The 13,106-nt window shown below is 51.8% G+C and overlaps 4 protein-coding genes across 4 annotated transcripts; 2 read left to right on the forward strand and 2 right to left on the reverse strand.

Moving 5' to 3' along the window:
• Positions 1-159: 159 nt before the first annotated feature.
• On the reverse strand, positions 160-2,528 carry MRS44_009007 (uncharacterized protein; the record flags this gene model as incomplete). Its single annotated transcript, XM_065621139.1, has 6 exons — positions 160-882; positions 933-1,259; positions 1,760-1,944; positions 1,996-2,210; positions 2,261-2,350; positions 2,404-2,528. 6 exons carry the CDS (start codon positions 2,526-2,528, stop codon positions 160-162), a joined length of 1,665 nt encoding a protein of 554 aa, XP_065477211.1.
• A 1,042-nt stretch (positions 2,529-3,570) lies between these two features.
• Positions 3,571-6,983, forward strand: MRS44_009008 (uncharacterized protein; the record flags this gene model as incomplete). The annotated part of the gene is made up of 4 exons (XM_046276389.2): positions 3,571-3,822; positions 3,881-4,763; positions 4,818-6,283; positions 6,357-6,983. The coding sequence occupies 4 exons, from the start codon at positions 3,571-3,573 to the stop codon at positions 6,981-6,983; spliced, it is 3,228 nt and encodes a 1,075-aa protein (XP_046132470.2).
• A 437-nt stretch (positions 6,984-7,420) lies between these two features.
• On the reverse strand, positions 7,421-9,044 carry MRS44_009009 (uncharacterized protein; the record flags this gene model as incomplete). Its single annotated transcript, XM_046269758.2, has 2 exons — positions 7,421-8,830; positions 8,889-9,044. The coding sequence occupies 2 exons, from the start codon at positions 9,042-9,044 to the stop codon at positions 7,421-7,423; spliced, it is 1,566 nt and encodes a 521-aa protein (XP_046132471.2).
• Positions 9,045-10,512: 1,468 nt separating this feature from the next.
• On the forward strand, positions 10,513-12,209 carry MRS44_009010 (uncharacterized protein; the record flags this gene model as incomplete). Its single annotated transcript, XM_065621140.1, has 3 exons — positions 10,513-10,951; positions 11,012-11,462; positions 11,516-12,209. The coding sequence occupies 3 exons, from the start codon at positions 10,513-10,515 to the stop codon at positions 12,207-12,209; spliced, it is 1,584 nt and encodes a 527-aa protein (XP_065477212.1).
• Positions 12,210-13,106: the final 897 nt, after the last annotated feature.

Here is a 13,106-nt window from a genome sequence, read left to right on the forward strand (position 1 = left end):
TACAAACCACACTTAATTGCACTCCCGGCTTTACATTGATCTTTTGTGGTCGTTAACTCGTCTCCGGACATAATCCTGTTAGCTGACGGTTGCTGGTATTTCAGACTACTCATGATCAAGCTTCTAGCGGAATATTGCCTTTCCCTCATTCACTCCCCTTCAAGTCAAACGTGGATAGGCTGCTAGGGCCGCTTGACCTCCAGTATGACAGAACAGGACATTCTTATCCTTGAAAGCGCCGACCTTAGCAGTGTGCAACAACCCAGTCAAAGCCTTTCCAGTATAGACCGGATCAGTGAGAATGCCCTCCAGCCTTGCCAACTCCTTGATGCCATCAGAGGTGCGCTCATCGAGGTTCCCATATGCTCCGCCAAGGTACGAAGCGTCAATCTCGAAATCGTCCTTGGTGATGTCATCCGGCGAGAGACCGATCTTGGAAGCTGCGGTTTTGGCAATGGTCAAGACTAGGTCGGCCACTTCCTGCTCTGACGGATTCAAGATTGAGAACCCAAGTAGCCTCTTCTTCGCATTTGGATATCCCAGCTTTTGCGCGAGTTTGAAGCCGGCAACCATACCACCAAGTGTCGAGCAAGATCCTGTTGCCGAAATGATAACATCTAAAGTTACGCCCAGCTTCGACTCCTGTTCAAGCAACTCGAATGCCCAACGAGCAAACCCCAGACCTCCAAGTGGATGAGTACTTGCTCCCGTTGGGATGGAATAAGGGGTTCTTCCTCGCTCTTTGAGAGTCTTGACCACCGTTTCTTCCTTGGTGCCAATAGGAAAGGTTTCGGCCCCAAAGATGCCATTGGCTTGCACGTTTCCGGCATATTTGTACTCCGCATCGCTGGAAGCCACGGTATCCTTTGGGTATAGGGCAACCTACAGAGTCAATACCGCTGTCCTCGAATAAGATGCGGGCTTGTTCTTACCTGCAGGCCAAGTCGAGCAGCAGCAGCCGAAGTCTGGCACATGTGGTTAGACTGGATTCCTCCCGTAGTAACGAGAGTATCCGCGCCTTGAGCAAGAGCATCTGCAAGCACATATTCAAGCTTCCGGACTTTATTACCGCCAAAAGCAAGCCCAGAGTTGCGGTCTTCGCGTAGGATCCAGACACGTGCCCCGCAATCCAGTGATTCCGTTAGCCGTGATAATGGCTCAATGTCGACCGGACGGTCAAACATGAGCTTGACTCGGGGAATGTCGCTAAAGGTAGATGGAAGCTTGACCATGATTGGCAATTGCAAGTTTGATAGAGCCTGATATGGAGAGAAGTTGTAGAGTGAAGATTGCGCCCCAGCTTATAAGCGGGGTGAAGGATATTACGGAAGCATGGCCGAAAACCGGATTCTAACCACGGGCGTATTTATAATCGTAAGCAATCGAATGGAGGACTTGACGTCAGTTCTCACTATCAATATTCTTTTCTTGTAAATTTCTTTTAAGCTAACCATTTTCCCTCTATGAGATCAAAGAGTCAAAACTTCAATGTCCATCTCACCACCAAGCTCCGCCCATCACGTAATATCTCCATCTTAGCACGCACGACTTTGCTAAGAAATGTTGGTCTTTAGATGCGTCTTCTTTCTACCCAGATTCCCGACAGGCATAGACAGTGGAAAATCTACCGCTTCCAGCAGGGTCGAGAAGAGAATCCAGCAGCTGCACACGGACGCGACAATAAAGCAGACTCCAGCCTCCTACCGTCCAGATGTCAGTATCTTTCTCGGCACACGTTTTTACTTTTATTGACACCTACCACGAGCATCTTTTGGCCAAGTTCTGATTCGCCAGCAGTAGGACCACCATATAGCCAGTATGCACCTGTAGCTAGGACGATACCGAGGTCGAGGGAGAAGATCGTCAAGACGAGTACGACGTTTGTTCGGAAGGAGGATACGAGGTATACGAGGAGGATCATGCCCAAGATGAGAGCCGATGCTTCTGCGGCGTGTTAAGCAAGGTCTTGTTCGGGTCTCTGGTCAAGAAACATACCAAATCGAGTGCTGATCTCCATGGTCAGAGGAACCGCACCGTCGGTCATCATGCCTTGTGTACCAGTCGAGAAGGCCGGCAGCAGAGTCTTGTTAAAGGGGAAGCAGAAGAGGCCCAAGGCAGCCAAAGCCATCGCCGGGATATAATGGCCGAGGCAGAGCTCGAGTGCACCCCCCAAGGTAATCATGAAGCCTCCGAAAAAGAGGTGAGCCGGTCTTTGCTACGCGTCAGTATTTTGAAGACACACCAACGCACTGGAACGTACACGGCTGCTGAATCGATGCTGATGGTATCCTGTGCGAAGAGAAGCTGGCAGGCCAGTGTCCCAAAGGCCACAAAGAGCCCACAAGCAGCACTAGCATAAAGGTCAGAGATATAGACGGGTGTGTGTTATAGGGTGAAGCTAACATCGGAGTCGGGTTGCCAGATTCTTCCATCATGTAGGCCACCTTTCTCGGCTCGGTTCGCGAGGAGATCTTGTCGACTTTGGCTATGTTTTGTGACGGCCCGTTTGCCTTTCGGAGATGTTCCATTTCGAAAGATGGTTGAAACTGTAGCAATAACTTTGTAAATTCGTGCAATGCGTATTCGTGATCAAGCAACAGAGAAATAGAAAATCTGCCTTGCTCATAACACCTCGCTTCTGGCCCATTTTAAGCCTCGTTCTCCCTTGTCTTGCCCGCTTGTCCGAGCATCTCGTCCGAGAAATGCGACAAGTTCCTGACTCTTGGTGACTCTTGGCAATTGTTGCTCACCATCTTCCTCCCCCCTGCCTCCAATTCTCAGCCTCTTCTTGGCGGCGGGTAGATAACCTTAAGGGTAGTAGACGCGCTACAACAGATCGTTGGCAGTCTTGCCCGAATAGGAAGCCAAGGAACCATCGAGGGCAAACTCCCCACACTACTGCGGGTCATCGATCTCAGCGTTGCAGTAGCTGCTCAGTTTAACTGCTGTCTTTGGCCTTACCGACGATGGAGTCCGTGGATCTCTGTCACTCGGATTCTTGGGTTAGACTAAGCACGTGCGAGCAGGCATCTTGGGCTCTGCTCGAATCCAATCATGTCTCCTATGACTCCTCTCGTTCCGCCCCTGCGGTAGTTTGAGGTCATATTAGAATTGTATCACCCATGCAATCCTTCTCGGCATTCGAAGGATAGTCACATCTCACCTTCTACTGGCTGTTTAATCTCCCCGTACGTCGGGAGCGCAACCCGAGGAACCCGCTCTCCAGGTTTCTTTCGGCTTGTAGTTACCATCGCGTAACTGGCACGTCACAGCGATGTGTCATTGCCTATCCAAAACGGTTTCCAGGCAAAAATTACCTTTTATCGACTAGTTGAGAGGCGTATAGTCTCTTGGCTTCCACGTTTGGGTATAATCGAAGCAATCCTGAGAATATTCCGGAAGCATTTTACCTTCGGCTACTAATATTTATAAGCTTCAACAAGGTCTCAACAATGCCTCCAAGTCAAGCCTAGATCGCACTACTAAGTCTGATTGATACTCTGTCTACTTCCTTGCCTATTCCAGTTGACGGAAAGCCCGTTCAGAAACTGACCTCCTCGATCGCCGACCATGTCACCTCCGACTCCTCCGGACATGGAAAGCCACGTCTCTGGTCAATCCAACAAGCCTCTTTCGCGTCCAGCGCATGCTTTGCCGGCCGATAGGGTTATTGAAGAGCTCAAATCGAACCCAGAGGTCGGTCTGACCGCTGCTGAGGCGGCTCAGAGACTTTCGGAATATGGTCCCAACGACTTGGGCGAGGAAGAGGGTGTGAAGCCCATCAAGATCTTCATCGCCCAGGTTTGCAACTGCATGACTCTTGTGAGGCTCCTTGTTCTCTCTTTGCAACTAATTGAGCTAATTGTGTCCTGCGTGATAGGTCTTGATCCTCGCTCTCGCTGCCAGTCTCGGTATCAAAGCATGGATCGAAGGCGGCGCCCTCGCAGCCATCATCCTCCTCAACATTGTCATCGGCTTCTTCCAAGACCTTCAAGCCGCGAGAACCGTCCATTCGTTAAAGTCCCTTAGCCAGCCAACCGCCAGCGTGTTCCGAGACGGCAAGACCATTGTGGTCCAAACCAGCGAGATTGTCCCCGGCGACATCATCGACCTCAAGATGGGCGACTCAGTACCAGCAGATATCCGAATCTTGGATGCTGTCAACTACGAGACGAACGAAGCCTTGCTCACTGGCGAGTCGCTACCAGTGCGCAAGAACCCGACGATGCAATTCGACGATGATACCGGCCCTGGAGACCGACTCAATGTCTGTTATAGCTCTACCATTGTCACAAAGGGTCGTAGTAAGGGAGTCGTTTTCGCCACCGGAGCCTACACCGAGATTGGAGCCATCGCAGCCGCCCTCAACGATACGCGACGAAAGAAGAGAGAGGTCAAGCGAGACGAGAACGGCAAGGCAACTTTGGGCGCTCACCTGACCAAGTGGCTGTTGACCATTGGCGATACAATTGGCGAGTTTCTGGGAGTCAATGTCGGAACGCCTCTTCAGCGAAAGCTGTCGCAGCTGTTTCTCTACGGCTTTGGTTTTGCAGTTGTTTGTGCCATCATCGTTCTCGCCGCCAACAAGTTTGATCCTCGCAAGGATGTCATCATCTATGCCGTCGCCACGGCTGTCGGCACTCTGCCGGTCTCGTTGATCTTGGTCTTGACTATCACGATGGCTGCTGGTACGAAGCAGATGGTCAACCGTAAGGTGGTGGTGCGGAACATGCAGAGCTTGGAGGCTCTTGGAGGCGTTACAAGTAAGAGATTCCCATCATCGTTGATGAATACAACATAGCTGATCAATTATGCAGATATCTGCTCCGACAAAACCGGTACCCTCACTCAGGGAAAGATGGTTGTCAAGATGGCTTGGCTTCCAGGATTCGGCACCTACTCCGTTCCGTCGACAAACGAGCCCTACAACCCCGAGGTCGGCGACATCGAGTTCACGCCCTTCTCCCCTACGGAACTGCCTTCAAACACCGACGAGTACAAGTGGAACACGATCGATCGAAACACAGAGCCCAGCACCAACCAGGCGCTGCAACACTACTTGAACATTGCCTCTCTTGCAAACTTGGCTACTGTAGGCCTCGAAAGCGAGGACGGCGGTCCCCAAGAGTGGCGCGTTCAAGGCGACCCTACCGAGATCGCCATCCAGGTCTTTGTCACTCGCTTCAACTGGAACCGCATGACTCTCTCTACCGGATCAAACCCCGAGTGGACCCAGCTCGCCGAGTTTCCTTTCGACTCCGAGGTCAAGAAGATGTCGGTCGTTTTTCAGGATAACACCACCGGCGAGAGACATCTTTTCACCAAGGGTGCTGTCGAGCGTGTTCTTGGCAGCTGTGTCTCGATGGAAGTCGGTGGCGATGTCAAGCCAATGGACGACGCCGCAAAGGACACCATTTTGGAGAACATGGAGGCCTTTGCCCGTCTTGGCCTTCGAGTCCTTGCTCTTGCCAGCAAGTCGCCCGTTCATGGCCTCCCTGAAGACCTATCTGTGGCCATGGATCGATCTGACTTTGAGAAGGGCTTAACCTTCCACGGTCTCATCGGTATCTACGATCCTCCCCGACCTGAGACTCGTGGTAGCGTGCAGATGTGCCAAAAAGCTGGAATCAGCGTGCACATGCTTACTGGAGACCACCCTGAAACTGCCCGAGCCATTGCCGCTGATGTTGCCATCATTCCATCTGCTGACAGAATGAGGCTCATCCGCGGTGACGTTGCCAAGAACATGGTGATGGCCGCACATGATTTCGATCACTTGTCCGATTCCGAACTAGACGCCATGCCTGAGCTTCCCCTTGTTGTCGCTCGATGCTCTCCCACCACAAAAGTTCGCATGATTGAAGCTCTTCACCGCCGCGGCCGCTACGTGGCCATGACGGGTGACGGTGTCAACGATAGTCCTAGCTTGAAGCACGCTGACGTTGGTATTGCCATGGGTCTCAACGGCTCAGATGTTGCCAAGGAGTCTTCCGACATTATCCTAACCGACGACAACTTTGCATCTATTCTCAACGCCATCGAAGAAGGTCGCCGCATTTTTGACAACATTCAGAAGTTCATTCTGCACGTTCTCGCTGCTAATGTCGCATTTGTTATTTGCCTCCTCGTTGGACTAGCGTTCAAGGATGACAGTGGCGTTTCCATCTTTGTCCTGACTCCTGTGGAGATCATTTGGATGCTTCTGGTTGCTGGTGCTTTTACTGAGACTGGTCTCGGTTTTGAGCAGGCTTCTCCCGACATTCTGCGACGACCACCTCAAAGTGTAAGTGACATGAGGAGATATGACTTCTCTCTATTGACCCTTTGTGTCATGGATGCTAACACTTGGGTAACAGCTCAAGTATGGCGTGTTTACTCCCGAGTTCCTTGTCGATCTTGGAGTCTACGGAATTCTGATGCTCATTTCCATTCTTGGGTCCTCTGTTGTCGTCCTTTATGGCTTCAACAACCAGGGTCTCGGACATGATTGCAACACCAAGTACTCGGAATCCTGTGAGACGGTCTTTTCCGCTCGATCTACCGCATTCACCACCATGACCTGGGACTTTCTCCTGTTCGCGTGGCAGTTGGTTGACTCTCGCCGCTCATTCTTTGCCGAAATCTTTGAGAAGGGTGGTAGTTTCAAGGCTTGGACCATGCGCCTGTGGAAGAATCCCTTCCTCTTCTGGTCTGTTACCATCAGCACCGTCCTCTTGCCGCCGACTCTTTACATCCCCGTCATCAACCGCACCGTCTTTATGCACAGCCCCATCGACTGGGAGTGGGGAGTCATCTTCATCGCCGTGGGTGTCTTCTTTGCCGGTGCAGAAGGATACAAGTGGTTCAAGCGTGTGTACTTCCGCCGAACCGTGGCCAAGGAGTTTAGGGGTGAGGTGACTGATGTAGAGTTGTATGTCTTTGGTCGACACATTGACTCTGACATGGGGAGCGACTCCAACTATGACATGGGCCGAAAGTCATGATTATCAACAAGATAGGCTGTATGTAGAATTAAATAGAAAATTGTGCAAGTAAAGGCAATGAAAGAAAGATTCCCTCTCTGTTGTAAAGCCTGTTTTTTATCTATGAATAGCCCCAATGCTCAACCATTGGCCGGAGCCTTGTGTGCACTCGTATTCCACAAAGCTTCACCTGAACGTGAAGAGATTTGTAGAAACATGAATAAGGATTCAATCGCGACTCGATAACTTATAAAATCTAACCTTCCTAGCCCAGCCAATGACGAGGTTTGGCTAGGCAATTTACAAGGCGATGGGTGCAGATCTCATTTCAGAGGATATCCCAAAATGGCCGGGAGAAGTCTGATCACTCAACTTTACGACGGGCGAAGGAAGTTAAATGCCAGATAAACGAGTGCTGGGAGAGAAAGAATGTGATTAACACTACCGACACCCAAAAGCTACAGGGCAGATATTCCATCCTCCAATTCCATATCTCGAACCCGTCGCGCCTCGGCCTCCAATTGCTCCCGCTCTTCGACAGTGAGGTCGCTCTTGGCAGACCCAATCTTGACAAATACATACAAGACCAAGGCACAACCTGTCAGCCCAACTCCCAGCCAGAAGGCAGCTTGGTAGCTTTTCCGCAGACCAAGGTGCCCGGTTTCTCCAACCACGATGTCTGCAATCCCTAGGAAGAAGCTGATGCCCAAGAAAAGCAAGCTGTTGATCAAGGCTCCAGCGAGGCCCTGACGGTATCCGGGAAGGTTGTTCGTAATGAAGATGTTGCTGACCGTGTAGGTGATGTCGATTCCGACTGTTGCGCAGATCATTGCAGGGAATATAAAGGCCCAGTAATTGGGATCCTCCGGCATGAGCGCGAAGAACAAGACACAAGCCAGAAACGATGCGCCCGAGATCACTAGCAATACCCGGCCAGGGAGGTGGTGCAAAGTGAAGCCGCCGACCGTCCCGATAATGAGTCCGCCAACGATCATGGGGATATACCAGACAGCTGTGAGTAGTGGTGACACATGCAGAACCAACTCGATATAAAAGCTCGAGTAGAAGAGGAAAATTCCAAAAGTTCCATAGGAGAGAAAGAGAGCCGTCACTAGTCTCTTCATGTACTTGGGGGCAAACAGGTCGCTCGGAAGCAACGGGTTGGTGGCGACGTGTCCCTCGACAAAGTAGGCTGTGACAAGTAGGGCGACGCCTAACACGAGGGTGACGATGATCTGAGGGCTCGCCCACCCCTGAGGAGCGTGGGAGCTGTCGGTGATGGCGTAAATGATCAAGAGCAAGCCTGGCACGATCGTCCCAACGCCCCACCAATCCATACGTATATCTCCTGGTCGCTTGTCGTGGAGATCAAAGGGGACTGCCAAGCACGAGACGGCAAGGATGATGGTGAGAAAGATGGTGCCGAACCAAAAGTACCAGCTCCACGTAAGGAACTGAGCAGCTATGCCACCCATAAGGATTCCAATGAAGAATCCGAGGGGGGCGAAGGCGCCGTAAAGGGCGAACACGAGGTTCTTGCGAGGTCCGGGCCGGTAAATCTTTCCAAGGATCATGATTCCTCCAGGGAGGAACGCTGCTGATCCGAACCCTTGCAGGGCACGACAGAATATGAGCATCATGTAGTTCCGGCTGAAGCCTGCGATGAGCGACCAGACAGCAACCCATGCCAGACCAATGTTGAACACCAGATAACCCCCGTACATATCTCCGAGTCGACCGAAAGGGAGGAGGAAGGCGCCCGTGATGAGAGAAAATACGCTGGACGGCCAAGTCTGCGAGGTTCGTGGGATATCGAGTTCGTGGACAAGTGGAGGAAGCACAATGTGGAAGCCGCTCACGAAGAACTCCTGTAGTTAATCTGTTAGATTCGGGCCATGCCAGTCCAGGGAGTAAGGGGAATCTCACGGCCATCAAGATGGACCCTAGCAGTGCAAAGCAGAATCCGAGTTCAGACCAGAGCGAAGGAAACGCAGGCGGCCTTTGTCGGCCAAGGATCTCGACATCGATATCCATGTCTCTGTTAGTGGCATCGGGGGATTGATGGGTTTGGGGGTGGCCCATTTCGATGTCTCGTGCTTGTAGGGTACTTTCGGAGGGTTCTTGTGGTTGATTCAGGCGAGCAAGTATCCAAGGTAAAGTAGAGCGTGCAATGGTTTCCTATCATGTCCCTATGTGAAAGGCGGTTCAAACTCATATTTATAAAGATGGTCGAATCAGGTCTCATCAGCAGCTCGGGAGGGCCACGTTTCCAATATTGGAATATTCATCCTATTTTCACCCATACAGGGAGGGCTATGTTCGATCTCAGACCTCGAGGCCTGGAAACAGTTACGCAGCCCGTGTCTTGGCTTCCTACAATAGCGCAAGCCCTGTTCTTAGTGCGGTATCTCAAGCAAGCGCAGAGACGGTCTAGTTGTTTTGAGTAGGAATATGTGCTTGAACGATAGGAGGAAACAACGCGCACAGGGGCCTATGTGTGATAGATGGGCCGTGAGTCAACCTATCGAAAGGGTCTTGGCTGCCTATTCCGGATCAGGTTGTTGTCTCTGACTGGGGTGCCCAGGGTGAACGATATTGAGACCCCATTGGGTGATGGGGATCAAACGTTTGTCTCATGAGCTTCCAATCGGGATCCGCTTCCGATAAAGAGCTTGTCTTTGGGGAGGTAGGTATGCAAGATAAGATCGAGGTGATCACCTGGGTCTTGTTCAGCCTCTAGGGTGAACTCAAGAGGTGAGATGCGACGACAACCTGTCACCCGAATTAGGTACAAGCAACATGCAGAACAGTGTGGCTCCAATTTCGTAATTGAGTAAAGAATATTGATAACCAAAGTGTTTTTCCAAATGAAGAAACCGTAGCCTAAAATTCCGTTGTTGGTTCTGTCGCTGTGAGCATCTGTTCGAGAAGCTTCTTGAACGCCGGAGACAGCCCGGCTCATGAACGAGTGTGTTCCGAGATCTCGGATAGGTCGGCCCAAGGTTGACAACTGGCTAATCCATCTTGGCATCCTGATAAACTCTAACCCCAGTTGAGGCATTTGTGGGTGGGAATGATGTGAAGGACGGTGGTAATTCCGAGCTTGGTTTCCATCAACAATGGAGTGACTCAGAGCTGTTGGCTTGGACAAGCGAACGCATCCCTAACTTGTTGCGGCATAACCCCTGGTCCAAATGTGCCTTGGCTGACCTTTCTGGGCTAGCTCGAGCCTCACTTTCATGAGTGAACACCTTGTCATTCAGGCATCAACTAGCCCTTGTCATCCCGCTTCGTCGCTCGCGGGCGAAAATCAACCAAACATCCCCCAGACCAAGAACCAAGCATTCAATACCCATCGGCTGACGAATGATAGGCCACCTGGCGACGCCTAGACCTCGTTCATCTCTTGCTACTGCTCTTATCCCTTTTCTCTCCCTAGATATCACCAAGAGGCTACCCCCCCTGGTCGGCACATCCGCCATTTTTTGCTCCCCTCCACTCCTTAATAAGCAGCCTTGACCGCAAACTGCTGCTGGTCGGCCACCGCGCCATGTCCCAGTCTCCCCCCATCATCAGCGAGCGTGTCAGTCCGCGAACCCATCAAATAGCCAAGAAAGCCTGTCACAGTTGCCGCCGTGCCCGTCTACGCTGTGACCGATCATACCCGGAGTGTACCAAGTGCACCTCGAGAGGCGTCGAGTGCCTCGGCTATGGTCGACTCTTTCTCTGGACTGGCGCCGTCGCCACACGAGGGAAGCTTGCTGGGCAGAGCTCGAGTGCTTCGGTGTGTCGTCTTCCTAAACAGGGGGATTTGACCTCTTTCGATGCAAAGGGCGTTGGGCCTGAGGGCTGGGGCCTGATAAGATCTCATGATAATCAAGTCTTCTATCCCACCTCACAGGCCCCGTGGCACACCACATCGCCATGGCCCCTCGTTGACCCCCTGTTCCAAGATATGTCTCATTCTAAGAGGTGGTATCTGAACTATTGTACGGACTGATCCCCTGCACAGGTTTAAGGGCCACTGGTTTCTCTAACATGGCGTCTAGTTTCGTCTCGTGTCTGTTTGGATCTCGTTGCCCATGACAGACCCGACAACAATCCATTTCGCAGTCTTCTCTTGTTGACCAACGCACATCCGTTCTTGCAAGAAGTCATCGTTGCCGTATCTGCTGCCCACATGTGCAACCTAGCAAGGCCATGGCTGAGCCCCGACTCTTTTGACAGAAAAGAGCCTCCGAGACAGCTGCTGATGGATGCACTCAAGGCCAAGCAACAGGCGCTACAGTTGATGCCCTCGGCACTGGAGAAGATCGATTCCATCGGAGCCGATGTTATTCTCGCTGCTATCTTGTTCTTTGTCAATGCTGAACTGGTCGAATCAGGTTGGCAGAGCTGGCGGCCTCACCTTGAGGGTGCCAAGAAGCTTCTGAACATGATGCAGCCCTATGCAAGCTTTAGCGAGACTTTAAGGGACTATGTCGTCTCAGATTTTTATGTGTTAGTAGATGTGTGACGGTGTGTTGACGAGTCACATGCTGATCATGTCACAGGTACTGCACTCTCAGCTTGTCCTTTAACCCCACGATGCCGGGCGTACAGACTGCATTCTTTGCGCCCACGCAGGTTAATTCGACACTGTCGAGAGCTACCAACCACTTTTTCTGCTGTCCTGCAGAGGTTCTTGACATTCTCCGCGAGGCCGCGCAGCTTTTGAACACGGAAGGCGATAAACAGGTTGCGGATGATGTGATGGTGTCTTCATTCGCCGCCTTGTTGAAGCGCGCACAGAACGTGGATGTCTTGACCTGGGCTCGCGAGGGCGTCTCGCCGTATGACGAGGCAGAGATCCAAAGTCGGTTCCTCACTGGTTCTGCGCATCGACTTGCGACGTGCTTGTACATCATCCAGTCGACTCCGTCTTTGACGGAGAGGGTGCCGGACAAGGTGTGCGAGACGCTCATTCGAGATATTTACGATACTCTTTCGCCGATGCCCGACGACGACCCAAACTTCAAGGCAACGGGATGGCCCACCTTTATTTATGGAACGACGGCAACTACTCCAGAGCTCCGCGCGTGGGTTATGGATCGACTCAAGAGGCTCGTGGCGGTTTGTCCATGGGGCTTCCTCTACTCGGCCATCGACACGCTGCAGATTCTCTGGGGACTCGACGCAGAGGGAAAGCGGACGACTAACTGGATACAGCAGCTCAAAGATTTAAATGTCGATTTTCTAATGGTTTAGCGAGGGACAAGAGGGGAAAAAAATAGACGACGAGGCACGCATCATGCGAGGATGGAACACGGGACATTTCTGATACCACGACTTGTTAATAATGAAAGCGATTCGATTTTTTCTTTCAACTCCACAAAAGTTTAGTCAAGGATTACTCTCAGGATTTCTGATTCTAATCATTAGACAACAGTATCCTGCTGGAGCAGGGCATGCCCTGGTCGTTGGCCTGGCTGTGCACGTCTCTTCTGCTTGGGCCACATGCGTCTTTTTGCGACGTTGACCCTGCATACGCACCAGGTCGCCTCATGCGAACCGGCATCAGTGTGTAGTATTTGCTGCAGGCGTGCTGTCTGTTGATTGGACGCTGCTTATCTGGTAGGTAGTGACGATCCCAGGCGCATGGTGTTGAGATGCATTATCTAGGCCAATCCGATAGACCAATGACAGACTTGCAAGATAGACACCGGCAACTCTGATCCGCGTCCATCAACCCCCCTCTTACTTTCTTAGTCTCGCCTCCAAAACGCGTCGCGGAGAAGCCGTCAGCTGGAGACTGGGGTCGACCCCTGCGCACGCGAGCATTCGCCAGACTAGACATTCCACAATGACATCAACCGGTTCCCCGTTGCTGGATCCGACCCGTTCGTTCGGCAAACGTGCCGCAAGCAGTAACATGGCCTGCCCTATGGGGTATCGATCCGGTCTGCCCATTGCGGCCCGACTGGGGACCTTGTGGGGGGTTCTTCTGTGTGGCCTGTCATGGGCTGTTTGGCGAGACGGTATAAGAGAAAAACTTTTCCCGTCGTCGACGACGGCTCTGTTTCTGGTTCTGTAACGAAATCGGAAAATGTTTTGCTGACTATCGATCGCGATCTTTCACACCCATACCTATCCTCCATAACCCCG

This window comes from Fusarium solani (genome assembly GCF_023522795.1).
Source record: "Fusarium solani strain SB1 chromosome Unknown bctg00000005, whole genome shotgun sequence".
In the NCBI taxonomy this organism is placed as follows: domain Eukaryota; kingdom Fungi; phylum Ascomycota; class Sordariomycetes; order Hypocreales; family Nectriaceae; genus Fusarium; species Fusarium solani.